Source organism: Rhineura floridana, chromosome 2 (assembly GCF_030035675.1).
Source record: "Rhineura floridana isolate rRhiFlo1 chromosome 2, rRhiFlo1.hap2, whole genome shotgun sequence".
Taxonomy (NCBI): domain Eukaryota; kingdom Metazoa; phylum Chordata; class Lepidosauria; order Squamata; family Rhineuridae; genus Rhineura; species Rhineura floridana.
This window is the reverse complement of record NC_084481.1, coordinates 109,911,755-109,934,507: the sequence shown is the minus strand read 5'-3', so window position 1 is coordinate 109,934,507 and position 22,753 is coordinate 109,911,755. Positions and strand designations below refer to the sequence as shown.

Sequence of the window (22,753 nt, the reverse complement as noted above, 5' to 3'; positions counted from 1 at the left end):
CCAAGAAAAAGCTGCCTAGTCCACTTTTAAAACTGATATGTAAAATATGTAGCATTTTGCAGAAGATTACAGACAGTTCAGTTTTAATTATGCATTCAGGTTGCAATTGCATAAAACAGGAGTTTTTAAATTTTTAAGATTACCACAACATAAAAAGTAAAACTCTGACAGAAATGCTAATATAGTTTAAAATTAAACAGAACTTCTGCATGTCTGTATGCATTCTTATTTGAATTTTGAAAAGTTGTAAGATATTGAGAGTAGAAATCTCTGAGGATGCATATCTATATCTATATCAAACAACTACCTGGTAAGGCAGCATTGTCTATGCTGTCCTAGAACAATCTGACTCCAGTACTTACATATACCTAGCAGTAGTCATGGTCTCTATCATTTTAAGTATTCTCTTTATTAAGCAGCTAGCATGTACAAGGCACTATGCAAGAGTTTTGTTTTTGTTTTTTCAGAACACAACACTATAACCTTTTCGCTAAGGTTGTGGCTAAAAGAGTAAGGCTGAGGTTCAATATCTCCCGTGGCCAAATATGCTAAATACCTACCACTGAAAACCAACCCAGAGATTTAAGTCATATAGCTTGAGGGATTGGAGCCTTATTTTGTAATGAGAGCTAAAATGGAAGAGTTGTCACTATTACAGTTACACCTGTATTCTGCTGTTCATACAACCCTACCTATTTTGGTGGCATTTCCAGTAGTTGACTTTTTATTCTTCTTCCACTTCCACGGTTCTGAAATGTTTTAGTTCCCAGAGAGTTTTAGTGCCTTGTATGGTCTCAGAAGCCACAACAACATCTACCACTGTCATACTCCTTGAATTGCTGGACAGATGAGAAAATCAGAGGCTCAGACATGCTAAGATTTGATTCCATTCACCCTTATTCCCCAAGGATGGAAAAAATGAATCACCACTACTAAGTAGAGGAACCCTCAGGCCTGGAGCCTGTATGCAGCCCTCCAGGTCTCTTTACCTGGCCCTCAGGACTGCCACCTCCCTAAGCGATACCGGCCCTCCTCACTGGTCTTACTTAAAGCCCTCCTAGAGTGTATTTGCCTGCGTGGAATGTGTCCATGAACTCTGATAGTGCCTCTTGCTTGCGTGGATAGATGAGGAAATAGAGAGAGGGTGTGGAAACCACCTACCTTTCATTATTGGGATGTAGACTACTGTGCAAAGCTAAAAGTCACATCATTGCTCTGTCCACATGCACTTTTGCCTCTGTCTCTGCCTATCACCAGCATGCCCCCCCCAAGATGTCAATGAGGGAATGCAGCCCTTGGGCTGAAAAGCCTCCCTGCCCCTGAAATAGAAAGACCATGTGATAGGGCTCTCTGGCCATACTATAGAAAATGTCATTTTAACCTGTCAAGCGAGGTTTTATTTTCAATTCTGTTTTCCTTTCTTTTGAGGCTCTGTGCATGCAACAATTGCATAACAAGTCTTCCCATCGCTGCAGCTCCATGCTAGGAAAGGCTTCAAATTGCTGATTTCTGTCCATCATTTATTTGTTAAGTGCAGAACCTCTTATAGGTGAAAACCCAAATATGAAAGGCCATGTCAAAAGGGACAGATTATAGTATGAGGAATTGGGCATCAAGTTTAAAATCAAAGGTTTTGAAAGAGAATTAAATGGACAAAAATGGCATGCTGTTATTTCCCTCCATTTTGCTTGTTCAGTGCTGCCATGGCTGGGCAGTGGGGGATGCTGGGAAGTTAATGAAGGACAGAAGAGATTTAGGAAGAAAATTCAGGAACAGCTGAGAGAGGAGGGGAGGTGCAGAGAAAATTCATCAAAGAAAAAAGGATAAGAACATTACACAAGGGGATTTATTTCAGAGTCTTTTGGAAGGAAATTTCAGAGGGAATAAAAAGGGCATTTAAAAATAGCTTTCACTCCCAATATATGAGAGTTTGGTAATTTGGTCTTGCCTCTCTTGGCACCAGCTTGTCTAGCATAACCCCATCATTACCCTCATGTGATATGAAATTCTTGTTTTTACTCAGCAAGCAAAATACTAGCCCAGTCATTTGTCTGGGATTCATGGTAATACTCTCTGTAAGGTCCAGGCTGAATTAATTTAGGAATGTTTCAATCTGGCCCTCTTGAAATCTTTTCTATGGAAACAGTACATTATAACTTCCATTAATCACAGCTACCAAAAGCATCTAGTAAATGAATTTTAGGCGCTTCCAGACTGTCACTATTTTGGGGTGGGATTCAATCACATACTGACAAATTTGGGTTGTACAATTATAGTTGATTGGGAGGTCTTAGCTTATTTATTTGTTTATTTATTTAATTCCATTTATGACTCCCTTCCCATAAAAATATCTTGAAGCAATTTCACCATAAAAATATAGCAATAAAAACAATTACACAATTTCATTTATAAAAAGCAACAATCCCATTTCCCCCAAACATCAGACTTTTTACAATAAAGGACGTGATGGGAAAATGCACTGGAAAGTGCACTGGCTGCCCATTTGCTACCGGGCCAAGTTCAAGGTTCTAGTTCTGGTGTACAAAGCCATATACAGTTTGGGACCAGGATACCTGAAAGACCGTCTTACCCCTTATATACCCAGTCGATCACTGCGCTCTGCAGGTGAGTGCCTCCTGGAGATACCATCTTATCAGGAGGTTCGTTCTGCACAACATAAGAAACGGACCTTCAGTGTGGCGGCACCTACCCTGTGGAATTCCCTCCCCTTAAATATTAGGCAGGCACCATCTCTATTATCTTTTCGGCGCCTTTTGAAGACTTCCTCTTTCAACAAGCCTTTTAAGTTGAGACCTATCCCAGTCTGCATCTGTGTTGGAATTGCTTTTTAAAAAACCTTTTTAAAAAAACAATATTTCAACCCTTTTTAAGATGTCTTTAAAGCTTTTTAAAAATGTTTTTAAAGTTGTTTTGTTTTAATGTATTTTAAGGTCTGTTTTTATGATGTTTCAAAGTGTTTTTAATGCTTTTGTTTGCCGCCCTGGGCACCTGCTGGGAGGAAGGGTGGGATATAAATCAAATAATAAATAAATAAAATAAATAAAGTGTGGGATAACATTTGCTTGATAAGATAATAATAATAATAATGACACCATCTAAACTCCCTGCAAACAAATCAGAATGAACGCTCAATAAATATCCAACATAATATAATCGCCCCACAAACAAATCAGAATGAATACTCAATGAAAAGGTTGCGTGGAAATGACCTGGATATTGGTGGTAATGCAGAGCTATGCACTGTACAGAGCATGATGGTGATATGCTCTACATCCAGGGCTTAGAAGAATCTACATGTCCAGGACTGTATCATTTCCGAATGTAGCTGGAGGATTGCTTTATTTAATGCTCCCATATTTTAATAAACCTGAGTTTGGAGAAAGCTATGTATGAGGTACCATTCTATTGTGCCATCTTCCACCTGGCTTTTGAAGTAGTATGGTCCCAAGAGGCCTGTGCCACACGACTCTTCTGAATATGTAGCCCAGCACATAAAAAAAGAAGAGAGAACAAAGCCAGGAAAAAGAGACAGGTTTTATTAAAGTGGGGATGAGGCGGGCAGACCAAACCAGAAACAGACAATGCCAGGTGCTGCCTCCTGAACAATGAACCTATAGGTCCAGATCATGTTTCGTAGAAGAAATGAAAGGGAAGAAAGCAAGCCAGATTGACAAATACAGTAGGGTAGTGGAATCCATATAGAGGGAGCAGCATGGAAGACGTGGAGACTTTGGTAGGTAAGCTTTTTTTGAGTGGAGGAAGCAAGAAGAAGTGCTTTGAGGCACATCAGTAGAGAGTGTTAAGGAGAAATTATGCCAAAATGAAGGTGGAGGCAATACTGAAGAAAAAAAGGAAAAGAAGCATAATATGGTGATAGTAATGGGAAGGAAAGGTAAGAGCAAAAGTTACCCATGTATCCTGCAAAGTCTGTAAAATGGGGAGAGGAGATTCTATTATGGCACTTATCTAGACTAGGAAACAGGTACCAGCATTAACTGGGTCACTCTCATGGCAATTTCCGCCTCACCCCCTGGCAACCTTCAAATATGGCAGAAGATGACTCTAGTACCCTGCCCTATTAATAACTAGGGCACAGGCTGTGTCACAGTAATGCAACACATGCTTTATATGCAAAATATCCAGGTAGGGCTGGGAAAATTCCCTTTCTGAAATCCGGGAGAGGTGCTGCCATCAGTGGAGGCAATGCTAAGTTGGAGTGGGCAGAGACAGAGCATAGTATGATATCATTCACAGGCAACTGAAAATCCAGAATATGTCAGTAACATGTATGGAATGTTCACAAATCTCTAACATTCCTCCTCAGAAATCCCAGTCAATGAAACCCTTTGTACACGACTCATCTTGAACTGTCACATTGCCTATGCTATCAACCCATACTGTTCCAGACCATATAACATCAACAATATAAAGTTCACCACATTGATTTCATTTAAAATCAGAACAAGATGGTTATAGTGGAAGAAGAAAGATGTGCACAAACCCCTTAATTAGTTACCCTTTCTTTTGCTTAGCTTTCTACTGAAATCTGCTCCCAGATAATGTGCTGCATTGCAAAGATGAACTCTAGACAGTTTCCCAAATCTGCTTACAAGCTTGCAGTACTGAACAGATGTCCACTCTCAACAGATGCTAGCATTCAGATTCCAGGCAGTCACTTGAAAACTGAGCAGTGTTGCCTTTGATAACTAAATCTACCCAGCCTAAAATGCACCTTCTGTTTTTAAGCCTAAACGCCCAGGTGAAGGCTGAAGGCCAGACTCTCACAAGAATGCAGCACCCAGCTCGTACACAGACTGGCAAGAAATGAAGGTGGGAGCATCTTCTCCGTAGATTGGATCATTGAAACAGTATGTCTGGCCTGTATGCTCTAAGTAAGGCTAAAATGAAAGCTGAACTAGGACAAACTCCTGTCAGTCTCAGATCAAGTGGATCCACCTCATAGCTAACTATTAACTAAGGTTTCCATTCATCTACTAGGAGTAACAGACCTTACAAGATTCTTGCCCAAGTGGAGGGACACATAAGGCACCTCAAGAAGCAGGCCTCTGTGAGTGATAGACATGCTGAACTTGTACACCCAACACCCACAAGCCACATGCGAAGTGTGCCCCTGGTATCTCTCTTGATCTCTGCTAGTCCAAATAAACTTCCATGAGCACCATTGATGACTCAGCAGCAGAAGTGGCATATACCAGCTATCCTACTAACAAACACCTATGGTATGATGAGCCTCTCATTCAACATACTTTCTGTTCAACCTCCAGTGCTGGCCTTGTGGTAATTAAATGTGCTGATGCCTAGGAAAGCCTTTAGAATTAAGATGCAAGCCAAGGTGTACCTGATTCAGTAGAAGTCGGGATGCCAACTCCTTTGCTTTACCAGCTCCGTAGAAGTGATAACATGTGGACCAGTGGCATCTCCCATCTTCATTCTGTAACGGTCCTATTACTCATCCAAGCAGGACTCTGGTTTCAACCCACAGTAGTAGGCAGGAAAGGTTTATCGTTCTTTCATACTGTCTTAATGCCCCAGGACTGTTACAGCATCATGTGCTATCTTTAGGTCAGGAGTTAACAGACCTCAATGGAAAGACCAACAGCAGGGCTTAAGCAGACTCTCAAATCATGCACTCATTGAAGTCTCTACCTGAGTACTCCCAAAATTCATTACCTTCCAGCAGTGAAGATATAAAGGAATATTCCTAACTATCATAGTATAGATCTGAACAAGTAAAAATGAGAACACTAGGTCAAATCAGTCTTTGAGATGTAAACTGATCAATTCATCCAACATGTTAAATTTGGAGTGAGATGTCCTGTGCTTGTTGACAGGTTTGCTCTTTTGACAGGTACAGATTCTTGCTTAATTTCCTCTCTACAGAATAATTTAAAGTGCAAGAAGTTGGGGGGTGGGATGGAAAAAAAGGAGAGAGTCTATCTTCTCTGCAGAAAAACACTATTATCCAACTTCTTTAAATGCTCAAATAGATGACAAGTGAGCCAGGTTTCAGTGCCACTTATGATTTTAAACAAAATAATCTCTTTTTTACAGTTAGTAACAGATTCCCAAGCTTCACATAGCAGAAGAGAGTTAGGAAAAATAAAGTCTACACATACACACATACTTGCTTTTTGTATCATTGAATTCAGAGGACAGACTCTCATTCAAGAAGTTCTGCTGAGCTAAATGGGTTTTTATTTGAATTCAAACTAGGGTCACGGGAAGGCATGCATGTTTTTGTGCATTTGAGTTCTTTGATGAGTGTCAATCATTTCTACAGTTGGTTCGCCACGTATGTGCTCTCAAACATACAACACAGACACGCATGCACTTCTAATCTGCTCTCCTGCAGAGAAAAGGCTTAAAATGGGTCAAAAAGGCTCAGGATAGTGGTGCTGTATGTGAGTGTATCAATATATCAGTGGGAATGCAGAAATGACACATGAAAAGGTGAAGGTTTGATAGTTTGGGTGTGGTGTTTTGTTTTTTTGTAATTTCACCCCACCCCCTTTCTAGTGGTATTCAAATTTCTTGGGTGAACATCAGTATGACAGCTTTAGTGACAACCAATCAATCATGAGAATCATCATGTAACAAGAGCAGACTAGGGTGCTGTTTTTTAATCATAGACTGACAGATATATACTTTTTCCCCTTTGAGATCTTTGTTAAGTAAAATAATATTTTTGTATTCTAAGGTGGTGGTTCTCAATATATAAATGCATGAAAGACTCATTGTCAAAAGAAGTGGTGATGTAACTATCTTATTTTTTAAATGGAATCAGATAAATTGGAATGGTCCTATTAGTTCCAATTAGCCACGACAGAGAAATGAAACCTTCATGTTCAGAGGTAGTGTAACTCTGGCAACCAGATACCAGGGACAAAATTATTAGTATTAACTTTTTTTTTAGTTGCCTTTCTAAAACAAAATCAGCCCAAGTGTTGCACAGAAATATAAAATATACAGTTTCAAATGAAACAATAAAACAACAATCAAGCCATGTAATACTAAAAGCACACACCCCATAAAAATTAACAAAATCAAAACTGGCAGAATATACAATTAACTAAAAACCAATTCAAAATCAATTACCAGTAAAAACAATTCTTTACATGCCATCAAATGGTTGAGAGCAGATGAAAGTGTTAACCTAGCTCTGATAAGACAGTAATGGGTGGTATTCAATGCTAATCCTACTCAAGGCAGACCCATTAAAATGAATGAGCATGCCTAAATTTAGGTTCATTTATTTCAATGGGCCTTCTCTGAGTAGGATTTAGTTGAATGCAACCTAATGTCTTTTATAATAATAATAATAATAATAATAATAATACTTTATGCCCTGCTACTAAGCTTTCCAGAAGAATCTGGTGGGACTGGTGATGGAACTTTGGTCTGCTCCATCAGGAGTTCTATTTTGTTCTTAAATTAGCCTTTACAGAAAATTGCCAGAGAGACAACCTCCATTTGCATTTTCAGTGTAACATCTCAATAGGAAACCAATGCATCGCTTCTGTAAGATGAAGATGTTCCAAATGTGCAGGGAACTTGTTCACTGACCAGAGGGAAGACATGCAAGTTCCCCCTTTGCATGATACAATGGAAGCATGAACCAAGGATGCATTTCACTTCAGCAGCTCACTCTAAGACCCAAAGTATCCCTCAGTTGTCCATGGGAAAACTTGAAAGGTTGTTTTCTTAAGGACAATATTTGAGCAACTATGATGTGAGAGACTCCCCACTAAACTGGGTTAACAGTGTACATTGTACAGCAGTTGTTGCACTTCAGAAAAGACACAAAAGAAGCCCAAGCTGTTTTACTCTGGACCTTGAACTGAGCTGGACCCAGCAGCAATAGCAATAGTACTGGCAGCATTCTAAAGACTATATACTTTGCCCTATGAAATAGGCACAGCTGGATTACATGTCTTTTCCTCCTGCCTGAAAGTTTTGAATATAGATAGACTGGGCTCAAATCAGTGTTTCTACAGAACTGGAGTGCCAGAGAAACAATTCTGAACCAACTGATACACTTATTCTAGAGGAACCATGATAATGTATGCCTGGCAAGGTTCTAGCTCTTCCAGCATGTGACAAGAGGACCAGAGTCACACCTTTAGTCACCTGTCTACTCTACTATTAAAGGCTGCTGGCAGCTTAGAAATAATGTTAAGAATCATCTTGAAAGCAAGAGCTGTGGAAAATGTGCCTGAATTTAGCAGCTTAGGAAGCACAAGTGGACACTCAGGGAATAATCCATACGCCTACATTTAGCAATCCACCCACAACCCAGTCCCTTGGATAGGGCAATGCAGACACAAATGACACATTTATTGCAATTTCATTCTCCACCACGCCTGCCCATGTATCATCTCCACAGCAGCAGTTCTGTTAATTGAGACCAGCTGCTTCAATTCTGAATTATTCTCTCTAGAAATATTGATAGTATTATGTTATGATTAGAAAGCACTTTACCAAATGCCTCTCAATTCTGCACAGCTCAAATGAAGAGCAGCTGCAGAGAAAAGGCCAGTTCCCTGAATATACAAAAGAAAAGTTTTAGCCACAAAGAAATAAACAAACAAACAAAATTCCTAACAACCCCTTCAAAAAAGTTAGAAAGAGAGGCTGGATGGGGGGTGGGACAGAAATGGAAGTATGCACTGTCAAAGACAACCAAATGCAGCAGAGATTCATTCACTTTGAGGACTTGCCTAAGTCCTTTTGAATATTGAGAGGCTTCCTGGCAGGTTGCACTTTTGCATCTGAGGACCTAGGTAAATGGCCCAAAGGACTGAGAGTTAGGCTACAAGGCTATGGGGCGAATTCACACATGTTTTTAGATGTAACCCTAAAAACGTAATGACTTATTTAAAAAAAAACAACACACAATTATCTGCACACCCATACTCTACTGGAAGATCCATCTGAGGGTCAAACTAGACATAACATTAAATGTGTATTTGTATTTAATGTACTTCATTTAAAAATGCAAATAGCATCCACAATAGCATGTTACACACACACAGGGCCGGCTCTAAAGGGTGGCAAGGTTGGGCCCTGTCTGAGGGCCCCTCTTTAGGGTGGAGGAGAAGCGCTCCCCTTCTGCGATCTGCGGCAGAATCGCTGCCACAGATAGCATAGCCCACCCGTTCCCTCGCTCTGCCTACCATTCCTGTGTTCTGTGGCTGTGCGCACAGTGCTGTGGCCGAGGTTTCCCTAAGAGGCTGAAGCGTCCGACGCCATCTTGGTTGATGGAAGCCCTGCATGTGCGTAGCACGCATGCATGCCATCAACCAAAATGGCAGTGGAGGCTTCAGCCCCTTAGGGAAACCTCGGCCACCATCCTGGTTAAGGGCACTATGCATGCAGCTGCAAAACACAGGACAGAAAGATAGGCGGAGCAAGGGAATGGGTAGGTGGTGCAATCTGTGGCAGCATATCCCGGAGCCCAGGGCAGGCTGGAGCCCAAGGGCCCCAGCTTGCCTGGAGCCGGCCCTGCACACACGCGCACACGCACACACACACACACACACACAGAGATTATTATCAGGATTTCAACAAGGTGCAGTAGGGAAGTTTAAATCTTTCCTTGCCTACTGCAATTCTGATCAAAATGGCTTCTTTTAAGGTGGTATTTGCTAGTGCCAGTGGGAGATTTCCTCGCAATGCAATTTCCAGCTTCACAGAGGGATCTTCCACAGGTTTAAAGCAAGGGAAATCCTTCCTCCCCACTGGCTGCAGTCCCAATAGTGATCATGCCTTCCCCCAGCAACTGCTATATGCCTTTTTAAAAATGTCTGTGAAATGTCTAGGTTTTCCCTGAGAGACAGTATTAGGTTAAATAGGTTGTCCTGTCAAATGTACATTGGAGGGAGAAGATTTAAGTAGGAAGTTTAGTGGCAAGAGTCCTAAAGTATTAAAATGGTCTGTATGGTGTCAAACTGCAGGAAGGGAAAGACAAGAAGAACACACTCTGGTAAAGGCAGACTAGTAGCATCATCAAAAGTATTTCATTAACATTAATTTAATGAAGATTTCTATCATAGCCATCCCTCTTATATACTCTCAAAATTGTTAGAAACAGGGTAATGAAGCAGCCTTACTGAGTCTCATTAAGCCTGGACCAGTATCTCACATACTCTAAATCTAGTATAGAAGTATCCCTAAGGCAAGGATGAACCAGGCAAGGACTAGCAACTTGTAACAAGGAAAATTCCAACTTCAAATATTATCCACATAAAAAATCACAGTCCACGAGCAGATGCTCACAACCGTCAGAACAATGTAACCAGAACAGACCCATTCTAGTGGCGCAACTTCAATCAACCCAATCTAGACATTGTTTGACATTCAATTACTTTACCACAAGTGGACATTCATTTTTGTTCTTAATGAAAGCACATGCACACACCCTCCTCTTTAATTGCAGTCTCCCAACCCCCCACGCTTAGTATTATTCTTATTATGCAAAACACAATCCAAGCACTGACAGGGATGTTTGTTAAACATAATTAAAGATATTAATTTTGCATGGAACAGAAATCACTGAGCCAAGAACTTTTCTCCCTCTCTTTTCTCCAGATCTCTCATTAGAAAATTACCTTCATTAGCACTGACTCGCTGAGCTTCTCTCTGTTGACAATTTTTATAGCGACCTTTTGACATGTTACACAGTGAACCCCCAACTTCACAAGCCCTGGAAAAGAAACAGAGAGAGACAAACGGAGAGAGAGGGTTAGAGGCACTGATATTATTCCTGCTGCTAGCATCTCACTCAACCAACCATATTGGATATTTCCAATAAAATTCTTCCTGTTGGCCCTTTTTCACAGAAGTAAACTAATTTAAAACAGGTTCTACAGTAGCAGAAGTATCCAAACACCATTCTTGGCATTTCTCATGGCTTAAGCAGCTATGGGCTAAACACAGTTATTCTTTCTCCATTTCCCCCTTACTAGATCAACTAGAAGACTAGATCGTTCAAATAATTTGAATATATATTTAGTTGACCTATTCTGAAAACTTGAAGCTGGTCACAATATTAAAATATCACACATAAGCCTAAAGTATCTTACAGCTGATCCTATGTATCTTTATTTGGATATAAGCCCCACTGATTTCAATGTGACATTCCTTTCAACAGCCAAACCTTGTCCAATGCCTACAGCAATCCACAGCATACTGTGGGGATAACAGACCACACTTCACTCCCATATCTGAATTCTAGCTCTTCATGCCATCAGTATTACTTCTGTTAAGCACTACATTCTTACCTCACAATAGCTGCAGTGATGCCTCAACATTTGTCTCTGGTTGGGTACTAAATAACCACCGGAATGATTTAAATGTGTGGAAAGGATCGTCTTTTTACATTAAAGTTCAGTTTTGAAGGTTTCCCATTACTCTATGAGCAAAATTGCATAATATTACTATCATACATAACTCATGAAACAAAGCACCATCTTCCAATGTCTACCCTTTGAAATCTCCAAGTGTCTTTTGGGATGATTTCAACAGAACAATCTACCAAGTAACATTCTTCAGAAACCAGGGTATAGAGAAAGTATTTAAGGTTACAAAGTACTAATCTATATTACCATATCCTCCCTGAAGTACTCAGTTGGATTGCTGTTCCCTTAAGTCACAGTATCAGAATTGAAACTCAGTTATTCACAAATCAAGATAGATATTCCGTTCTTAGGTTCTTCTTTAAAAATCTATAAAATTACAACTCTCCAGTCTCCCCAGATATATGTCTTGAAAAGGCAAACTAGGGCCTCGGAACACAACATTATGAGATGGTGTCATCTTGGTAGACAAGTGTCCACAACAATAAAGCAAAAGCAACCTGGACTCATATAGTGTCACTGTTCTGTTCTCTCTCTTTTTAACAATGTAAAAAGTTTATTCTCATTGACTATTGATTTGTCAGACAGACCAAACAGATAGGCACAAACCAAAAGGAGATTTATTATTGCTACTAAAAGAATGTTTTATCCTGAGCCCAATTTAGCTGCAGCAATACAAATACAAACAATGGCTTGATTTGCACCAGTCCCAAGCAAGCAAAGCAGAATCAGTTAGACCTGATCTGACCCTAACCGGGGAACATCCCATCTCAAAGCCCTTACTAGATGAAAAGGCCGGTAAATGGCTGGATCAGCTTTCCTTAGACACGACTACCTGAAAGGATATTCAAATGGCACTCTGCAGAACTATCCATGATTTTGCTTTCCCTACAAAACAGTGTCAGAGGCAGCATGCCTTGGAATACCAGTTGCTGGGAATCACAATGGTAAAGAGTGTTGTTGTGCTCATTTCCTGCTTGCAGGTTTCCTTTAGGCATCTGGCTGGCCACTGTAAGAAGATGATGCTGGGCAAAAGATGGATCTTTGGACTAATCCAGCAGGGCTCTTCTAATCTCCTTATGTTCACTACAAGCAGGGCAGCTGCTGTTGGCACAGGGACAGCAATGGCAGCTGCTACTGCTCTGCCTGTACTGACATTGGATCTGGTAGTTGTGCCCTTGCCCAAGAATCGGACCAGGCACATTGGATCAGGCTGTAAAACAGTTGCGTAGAAAAAGACAAGTGTAGGCATTTTGATGCCCTGTAGAATAGATTATTATTCTGTCTCTTCCCTCCCCCACATCAAAATCCTAAAATAAGAAAGACTCTTTGGTTTAAGAAATTTACTCCTGCACCAAAAAGTTTAACTGCCCAGTTTCCATGTATTTTGAGGGATGAGTATATAAGAGTCTTAAATACTCTTTTAAATTTAAGCATTTTTAAAAATAGTTCCTTAATTTTCTGGTTTATTTTAAAGAAAATGCACTGGATTACACCTCTAATATCCTTAATAATAATTACCTCCATGTAATTCCTAAATACAAAACAGGATCATTATGTGTGTACACAAAAGGTTGGAAAAAATGAAACTGTTGAATTTCTGCCTGGGCATTCACCTCAAGTTGTAGTGTAAAACAGTGATTTCTTCGATGGACATCCTTACCCTCAAGCAGTCCTCTTTCACACAGAAATTCATTAACTTGGTATGAAGCAAGTGATTCAGACAGCTACATTTGCTGAATGTCTGCCTGGACATTTACCACACTTATTGCTGTTTTGCATTTCTGCATGGAGATTTACTACATTGTTCATACTGACAGCACCAGACATCTGGATTTTATGATACAAGGAAATATTGTGGTTTTATCAGACAATCCTTTACCAATTCAATCCTAATACAGAGGATCCCACAGGAAGGTCAGGGGATTGCAAATCCAGCAAGCAGTTTAGGGCAGAAAAAAGAGGATGGGCAGGAAACAGACAAGCATGGTTCCATAATCAAATTAGGATTCAGGAAAACAAGGAAGGCTGGTAGAAGGCTGTGCAGGTCCATGGACAGAGCCAAGAGTGCAGATTACAGTATTTGTTCCAAGGACAGCTCAACCTCACTGAGCCTTTGTTCCCTGAGCCTGACTACACCTTTTGGTCTTCACACCTCTGCTGAGGAGTGCAGAACCTTAAAGGGGCACACCTCTGGCTCAAACCTAGCAGTCCATCAGCTCTCCATGAGTTCATGACATGCACACAGCCTGCACTGATGCCACAGCCTGATGGAGTGTGAGGCATTTTGAAGTGTGTATACCAGCCAAATAGGCTCAGGGGTGCAGTCTCTGGGGGTCCAGGCTGCAGGGCATCTCAAGCTTAGGTGTCCCTGAGTCAGTTATGGGGCTCAGGTGCCCATGCCTCCTTAGTCAGCACCATGGACTCCTCTCACACTTGGTGTCTGCATCCAGATTGTTGCTGTACTTGACATACACTGCTGCCAGCTCTCGCAGTCGAATCTCACTTTGGTTTTAAAAACCATCTATACGTCATATGATGTCCACATTCTTCACTTAGATAGTGATTTAGATAGGGGGTCAATTTAAGGATGTTCACTGCAGAATGAGAGGACTAGGAGTGTAGTGGTTCACGACCATTGAGCTTTAGCAACTTCCGATTGTATCCTGTCTGGAATTTCCTTTGTCATATAAATCTGTACATGTCTGTAACACATTTTATCACAACAGATTTTTGTGAATTAAACCAATGAATGTGATATCCTGGTGGCATTCAAACTTTTGAAAAGATTTCAACTTTCTAAAACTTTACTGTCAAAGATACAGCTCCTCCAGCTGTACCATAGGCTCAACCATTTTCAATCCAATTTTTCTTAATTTTGCTTAGCTCATACACCCTATCAGAATAACTCTCAACATCAAATTGAATACTGATAGATTGAATTATATTAATTTTATGAATATAATTTTTACGCTTTATACATACACCTCCCATTCCTTCTGCTAGCCTGCACCCCTTCCCAGTCCATACATCCCTCCCTTCTTCTTCATCTGCCCCTACTGCATTTCACTTATTTCTTGCTAACTACAGTGTTTGTGGGAGCACTTGACAACTGCTTAATTCCCCTTGTGGGAAACCAGTGTCCAGGATAAATATCCTTTTAATCCACTGGTTGTGCTAACACTACTTTTAGCACAAGGCTAAAATCCTTCTAGGTATTATAAATGTAGAGGAGGAGAGCCCCACACCCAGGAGCCAAATGCAGCCTTCCAACCCTCTCTGTCTGGCCTCAGGACTCTACCAAGGCCATGCCCTCTCTCCAGGCCACACCAGGAGTGACTTGCCTGGTAGGGTGTAACCACAACAAAATCCTCCCAGCAGCAACCTTGCTGCTACTTAGAAGAAGGGCGAGAGGAAAGGACAACATGACAGTGAGGGAAGGGCTATAGAGGCAAACCAATGGAGCCAATCATGCACTTCCACTGGTGCATATGCTCAGACCTGAACTTGCAGCTGCTTCACCCCTCCCATGTGTGGGGAAATGGGAAAAACTCTCGTGCTTTTGCAAGGCGGGAATGGAAAGGTAAGAGACATATCCATTTCTCTGCCCACTTTTGCCTTTCACCCCATCCAACACCAACATGCAGGTTTCCCACAAAGGGATGTGGCCCTTGTGCTGAAAAAAGTTCATCACCTCATGTACTAGCTCTGCTCAACATGCAGCCCTGGTCTAAAAAGAGCAGGTGACTCTCAATCTGTCTTTCTGAGTCTTGCAAAGCTGTTCAACAATTCCAGCTCCTAATATATAGCCAATATAAAGAATGGGAAACTTATGTTTTGTAAGAAATTTAGTAACAGGGCACAAGGTCTTTGATCTAGACACAGTACAAATCTTGTAACTCATACAACAATAGTAATTAGAGAAAATTATAATTATAGCTTGGTTTGTCATCAATTTCTTCTTTTTAGCTGGAGCAGGGCACCTTTTTGTGGAGAGCCTACCCACACAATGCTTTTTTGGGGAATCATTCTTAAGTTAATTCACTTGACTAGATTTCCATTCCATGTGGTGTGGGAATTCAAACCATTGGTTTTGAAATTTCTGTTGCTGTTTTTGATAGGATTCTGCATGGTCCCAACCTTACCAAGTGAAGATGCTATTGGCAAGTGCTGTAATTCATAATAAGCACACCATGGAAACAACCCACCAGCTGTTGCCTCTTTTGCAGAGTCAAAGCATCCCAGGCAGAATGGTTCAAAGAAAAGAGTAAGTGCAGCTAATACTAGTATGTTGTGAACACTAATCGAAGTGGTCTCATCTAGTAGAAGAAGGTTTAGGAACCCCATATAAGCTGTTCTGAGCTTCCTAGTTCACAAACGTATAGCATCACTAAAATGTTTATTGTTTGGGAAATAAAATAAAAAGTAAGTGCAGATTGTTATACAACTTTACCAAAAACACCTTCCTGATGTTCTCTCTCTTGTATTTACAAGTTGTTTTTTGTTTCATCCCCCATATACCCAGGAGCTCTGCTGCACAGATATCCAGTGGCTGAGAAACAGACTGCCACAGATCCTCCTATGCCAACATTAGACTGTTCCACAAGTTTCCTTTGATCTCAACCACTAAATTTCACTAGGAGTACAGCCCTATAATTTCAGGCCAGGGAAGAAAAACAGGGCATAGGGAGGAGAGCTAACATCGTCTTTTCATTTATAATTAAAAGCCATGAACTGAAAACTGATGAAAGCTCACTGCTCTTTTCTACCAAAAGAAAGCAAGAAACACCAAGATGATACAAAAAAATGACAGACGCAAGAACAAGAGTAGCAAAAAGATGTTCCTATGTGCTGCATATTCTAATGTTTCACTAACATATTCTGCAGAGGGTAAGTAAACTTCCCAATACACAGACATTTAAAGAGAAATAGGCCACTATTTAGAGAGAATGCATATGGCAGACTAAGAGCCTGATCCTCTGAACATGTACTGATGGGCCAACTCCAAAATACATGTGCTCAGAATCATATATATTATTCTATTTACTCCCTAAATCAGGACTTGCAATTTCGTGGCACTCCAGATACTGTTGGGCTCCAATTCCCATCAGCCCCAGCCAGCATGGTCTGGGATAATGGGAACTGTAGTCCAGAAATATCTGGAGGGTCAGATGTGAGCCATCTCCACTCTAAATAATATTAGGAAACACATTCCAGCTTTCCCCTTGCTAGGAGACCAGTGAGTCTAATCCTGCACCCTGATGTAAATTTTCAAAGGTGAATTGCTATCAGTCAAACAATGGGTTGGATCTAGTTGAACTTAAATCCAATTAAAATCAATGGGGCAAGTTAGTAACGGATTTCGTCTCATTAATTTAAATGGGAACTAGCTTAGTCTGGAGCCAACCCAATAACCCCTTTATTCCTAGCTAATCACTTACCAATCACACCAATCCAGGGATCTTGCTGCTAGATTGCCCCAGAACAGCAGCTTGATACCCATGTGATAGTTGCTTGATGGTCTCTAGAAATAAGCGACGTTATATTTTGGGGAGCAAAAGTATAGGCACTTGTGCACTGTTATCAAGTAGCAAATGCAAGGGTGTTAAGTAGTAGTACATTTCACAGATGGCTGAAATAAGCCTCCATTCGCTACAGGGAACACTCTGAAAATATGGTCAGATTTCTGCTAACAAGGAACAGAACTTCAGTACTTAATGATTTAAAGACTCTCGTGCTGTAAAATAAGGATAATAATATTTACTTACCTGCCTCATGGGGATTCTAGGAGGATTAATTGATTAATCCTTATAAAGAACTTTGCAGAAAGAATATTAAACTCTGATGCAAGAGCGAAACATTATTACTTGCAATACTGTCAGTGGAATATAGTTTGGAGAAGAAATATTCTGGATCCACAGTACACTTTTGTTCACTCTCTATCCTTCTTTGGGATACAGTTTCTCCTGTTTGCTTACCTAAACATACCATACATATGAGAGGAAGCAGCTTGTTTATGGAAACCAATAATTATTGTTAACTACTTTTGTCTTCTCATTGAGTCAATGTTTATTTATTTAGAACAACTGTTATCTCTAATTACTGCCCATAAGATTACAGTCTAGTATCAAGTGATACCCAAAATATATGCTGTCCATTTCTAATTGCACATAAGGAGGGGCTGGATTCTGTTAAATTTAAATAGAAGTGAAAAGAACTACACCACCCTTTAATGAAGTAATTTTAACCATCAGCTCTTCATTGCTGACATGGTATAAGAGGGCTGTTCTTGAGATTTTTTTTGCAATAAACTGCTTTTAAACTGAAACCACTGTAATTACAGTTGCATCCAAGCCAGAGTTTGGGAGCACTGTTCTGCTTGAATGCCAAAATTCACACTCTGACTTATACAAAAAACTGAAAGATTAATAGAGCTAGAAAGCTCAAGGGCCCTTCAGTTAATTCCCCACCCCCTCACTTCAAGCCAGGGACACTCAAGCACCAAGTCTCCCCTCCCCACATCCCAGAAAACAGAACCACGTAGTAACTAGATTTTAGATTCAAACGACTGGACAAGAGCAAAATGAGAGCTTCTTAGACACAATCTGAAGTAGGCCAAAACAGTCTCACATAAAGACCAAGCTGATATTAAAGTTCTTATTGCTGGTATCTACATGAAAGTAGAACAATCCTTCACACTTGCCTCCCACAAAGCACTCCAGCTGGGAAAAGAGGCAGAGTTGAGGAGGAAGAGAGCTACTATGGCCAAAATAGAAGAGTTAGAGATTCTGCAACAGCAAACCCATCCTTGTGGAGGGGGAATTTGTTTTATCCTCAGGCATCTTTATAAGCCTGGGGTCCCCAATGTCATACCTGTGGGCACTAGAGTATCCTATGACACCTGCCAAGGGACCCATCAATGTCCCCTGCCTCTCTTCGTTTTTTAAAAAGTTCATGTCTTCCACCCTTTTTGAATTGTTTGGCTGTAGGCATTGCTCTTTTTTATTTGTTTTGAGGTGTACAGGTGGAGGGAGGGTTCTGAGCATCACCAGTTTTTCTTCTCTGAAATGAGCATGTTGTGGTTCCCACAACCAATTCTCAGATTTTCAAATGTGCCCCTAGGCCCAAGACATTTCAGGGCTTCTGTCATTTCATCTCCCAATAGCCCCACTATCTCTCTAATTGTTCCTTCTTACAATGGGCACCCTTTTTGTTCCAGTATGAACGTCAAACATATTCCTATTGCCCCTAAGAGGGCCTTTGGATTGACAAGGTGAGTGAAAGCAAAGGAGAAGTGAGCTTGACAGAAACGCACTGTCTCACAGATATTGGTAGCGGACTCACTATGGATCACTGGAATTTGTTCTGCTGCAGATTCTGGTAAGCAGATGAAATAGAGTTTGGCTCAAGAATTGTGAATATCTCCAGAAAAGACAGACTAGCATCCTACAGCTAAACTATTTGATAAACACTAACCTTGGCTAGTGATTTACACTTCCAGGTCCACAGCATAATGAGACCAAACACCATAGCTGCTGGATTTACCCTCTGAGGCTCTGAGTTTAGCCCACCACTGCTACGTTTCACACTTCACACCTTGAAGTTGATAGCAGGATTGTTCAATGAGCTCAGCAGGATCAAAATATACAGAGCTGAAATCAACTCTATTGATTTGCCCCTTAGTATATTTCTTATAATATTTCATGTCTCTGTATTTCTTGGAAAGATTTTGTGCCAGTCAAACAGAGCAGAGGTACAGGGCTATGACATGTTCTTGTTTTAGTGTACTGTTGTTAGTAGTTTCTTTTGTCATTGCCTCCCTCTCTCTTACACACATCCAAATATTTTCTGATGAAAAACACACAGACAATTTAGTGGATGTTTGCTGCTGCTATTACTGAAACATTTTTATTTTCTTCAGGAAGAAAATAGAAATACATTTCTTGGAATTTGAGAAACAGCCCAAAATTTCCAGAAGCTGGGCTTTGATTTTTAGACAGGCTTCACTTTTCTTCTGTACAAAAGACTTGGAGAGCTACCAAAATGGAAACGGTCAGGGTAACTGCTTAAAACATCTGTGGAAAGGAACCATAAAACAGGCTGTAGTTTCAATCTCTCATCAAACAAGAAGACTAAACATTGCAGATAACTCTTTGTGGCTGCCACAATGCACACTGTCTTTTTCATACAGGATCTGCAGGAGTCTAGGGGAAATGCAACTGTTAATTCAGACTGAGCCAGCTGTAGCATCTGTGAAAGCAAGAAACAAACTGTAGACCCTATGTTAGGCACAGAAGCAAGCTCTGTGACCACCTCCTGTCCTCTCATCCCCAATCACTAAAGAATGGCAGAATCAAAGTCCATCTGCAGGGGAGTTCTTCAGGCCTCATTAATCCATCCTCTTAGGTACCACAAAGGTGATAGGAGACACAGCAGAGCCTTGACTGTCTATCCTTGGTAAGGTATCTTTCAGAAACATGCAAGTGTAATTAGGTAGCATCTGGGTAACGAGCCATGCTGGCCTGCCTTGGTCCAGTGATCTACTGAGGAGGATTGATGCAGTGCAGAGAAGAAACATCATAGGCGGGAAAGATAGCAGGGAGGAGATTGTCTCATGTTTTCTTTTAATTGATGTTTCAATTCTGTTTATTTCACTTGCTACTTACTAACTTACCCCCTCCCCTCTCCACTTTTCACTTTCATCTTTGTGGCTTTCTCAAGCAGGCAGATCCAACCTCGTTTTCTCCTCCGTATTAGGCATTTGTCATAGCACATTTCTTTTTTGTGCCATGCCATTCACCTGATGATGCTGATACAATTAGCACCAATACTGCATAAGCAGTGATAGCCCACACTTGTGTACAGCTACAATGGAAACGCAAATGGAAATGTCACCATAGCCAGAAGCCAGACCATTTATTAGAGATCTGTGCCAATGGGGGAAAGTTATAGAAGACAAGGCAAAAATGGTGAGCAAGATTAGAGGTAAAGCTGGTTCTACATATAGTAACTGCAACTGTAACCACAGACAAATTTTAAGAAGTTTTGGGCAAGGCCTCAAAAGGCAGCACAGAATTGATCGGCATTTTAAGACAGATGTTGCCCAACTTTTCAGCCCAGTGGGCACATTAGGAATTTTGAAAAAGTGCTATGGGTCAGTCACAAAATGGCTCCATGGAATAACATAAAATGGCTGCCATAATAGCATGGTATAACACAATGGCTGCAACATCTAGAAGAGCAAAGAAAGAATCAGGAACACAAAATAGTGAGGGCATATCTCCCATCACCTGTGTCAGCCACTGCTGCACTCACTCAGAGAGATAAGCTCTTTGTACCCCTCTTCTGTTCAGAATGGGTGGGGTAGGTGTCCAATACTAGGATCCAATGCAATGTGGGCATGTTCAATGGGGTGTGTTCAACATGGGTAAAGGCTGAGCCACTGCAAACAAAAACTGAGCAGGAAGCAAAAATAGTGTCTCATGCATTGTAGATTCTTGAGGGAATATTTCAAAAGACCTTTCAGGGATACCATAGGAGATCCCGATAGGCACAGTGATGCCCATGACCACAGTGTTCAACACCCCTATTTTAAAATATACCTCACAACAGTTTACATTAGCAAGAGGTACACAGGCAGAGCCTGTGGACAGGTCAGAAGAGTGCAAATCCAGTAAGCCATCTGAGGTGAAAGATGACAAGCAGAAAACAGACAGGCATGGTACAGTCAAATTCAGGATCCTTGAAAACAAGGGAGGCTGGAGAGAGGTCTTTCAGTACCATGGACAGAGTTCTGATATAATTTCCATTACACAGTCTTTTCGGAAACATCTGTCTATATCTCAGCACATGTTACTCTCTAACTTATGTATAAGAGTTTTGGAGAGCAAGAAAGCTGATATATAATTAAAAAGTAAGTTCTCTGAGTGACAGCGACTAGAATGTAAAATTATTCAGGAACATCATATCTTAAATTATTGTTGTTGATGTTATGTTCCTTCAAGTCAATTATGACTTATGGTAACCCTATGAATCAGTGACCTCCAATAGCATCTCTCATGAACCACCCTGTTCAGATCTTGTAAGTTCAGGTCTGTGGCTTCCTTTATGGAATCAATCCATCTCTTGTTTGGTCTTCCTCTTTTTCTACTCCCGTCTGTTTTCCCCAGCATTATTCTCTTTTTTAGTGAATCATGTCTTCTCATTATGTGTCCAAAGTATGATAACCTCAGTTTCATCATTTTAGCTTCTAGTGACAGTTCTGGTTTAATTTGTTCTAACACCCAATTATTTGTCTTTTTCGCAGTCCATGGTATGCAACTCTCCTCCAACACCACATTTCAAATGAGTTGATTTTTCTTTTATCTGCTTTTTTCACTGTCCAACTTCCACATCCATACATAGAGATCGGAAATACCATGGTCTGAATGATCCTGACTTTAGTGTTCAGTGATACATCTTTGCATTTCAGGACCTTTTCTAGTTCTCTCATAGCTGCCCTCCCCAGTCCTAGCCTTCTGATTTCTTGACTATTGTCTCCATTTTGGTTAATGACCATGCCAAGGTATGGATAATCCTTGACAAGTTCAATGTCCTTGTTGTAAACTTTAAAGTTACATAAATCTTCTGTTGTCATTACGTTAGTCTTCTTGACGTTCAGCTGTGGTATGCTTTTGTGTTTTCCTCTTTAACTTTTATCAGCTTTCGTTTCAAATCATGACTGGTTTCTGCTAGTAGTATGGTATTGTCTGCATATCTTAAATAATTGATATTTCTCCCTCCAATTTTCACACCTCCTTCATCTCAGTCCAATCCCGCCTTCCATATATGTTCTGCATATAGATTAAACAAATAGGGTGATAAAATACACCCGTCTCACATCCTTTCCAATGGGGAACCTATCGGTTTCTTCATATTCTGTCCTTACAGTAGCCTCTTGTCCAGAATATAGGTTGTGCATCAGAACAATCAGATGCTGTGGCACCCCCATTTCTTTTAAGGCATTCCATAGTTTTTCATAATCTACATAATCAAAGGTTTTGCTGTAATCTATAAAGCACAGGATGATTTTCTTCTGAAATTCCTTGGTCCGTTCCATTATCCAATGTATGCTTGCAATATTATCTCTGGTGCCTCTTTCTTTTCTAAATCCAGCTTGGATATCTGGCATTTCTTGCTCCATATATGGTAAGAGCCTTTGTTGTAGAATCTTGAGCATTAATTTATTTGCATGGGATATTAAGGCAATAGTTCAATAAATTACTGCATTCCCTGGGATTCCCTTTCTTTGTAATTGGGATGTATGTTGAACGCTTCCACTCTGTGGGCCATTGTTTAGTTTTCCATATTTCTTGACA

At 40.6% G+C, this 22,753-nt stretch overlaps 1 protein-coding gene across 15 annotated transcripts in view; it reads right to left on the bottom strand.

Annotated features, from left to right (window-relative positions):
* BRSK2 (BR serine/threonine kinase 2) overlaps positions 1-22,753 on the bottom strand; it is a 708,663-nt gene that overhangs the window by 324,036 nt on the left and 361,874 nt on the right. For 13 of the 15 annotated variants that reach the window (XR_009760589.1, XM_061610115.1, XM_061610101.1 and 10 more), the window contains one exon: positions 10,650-10,744. The exons of 1 other annotated variant lie outside the window; for it this stretch is intronic. Coding sequence is in view for 13 of the 14 variants with exons in the window: in XM_061610115.1 (XP_061466099.1) it covers positions 10,650-10,744 (95 nt within the window). In the remaining variant the exon portion in view is untranslated. Of the gene's footprint in view, positions 1-10,649; positions 10,745-11,321; positions 11,385-22,753 lie in introns of those variants that run through there. One more of the 15 variants, XM_061610112.1, reaches the window with a different exon arrangement.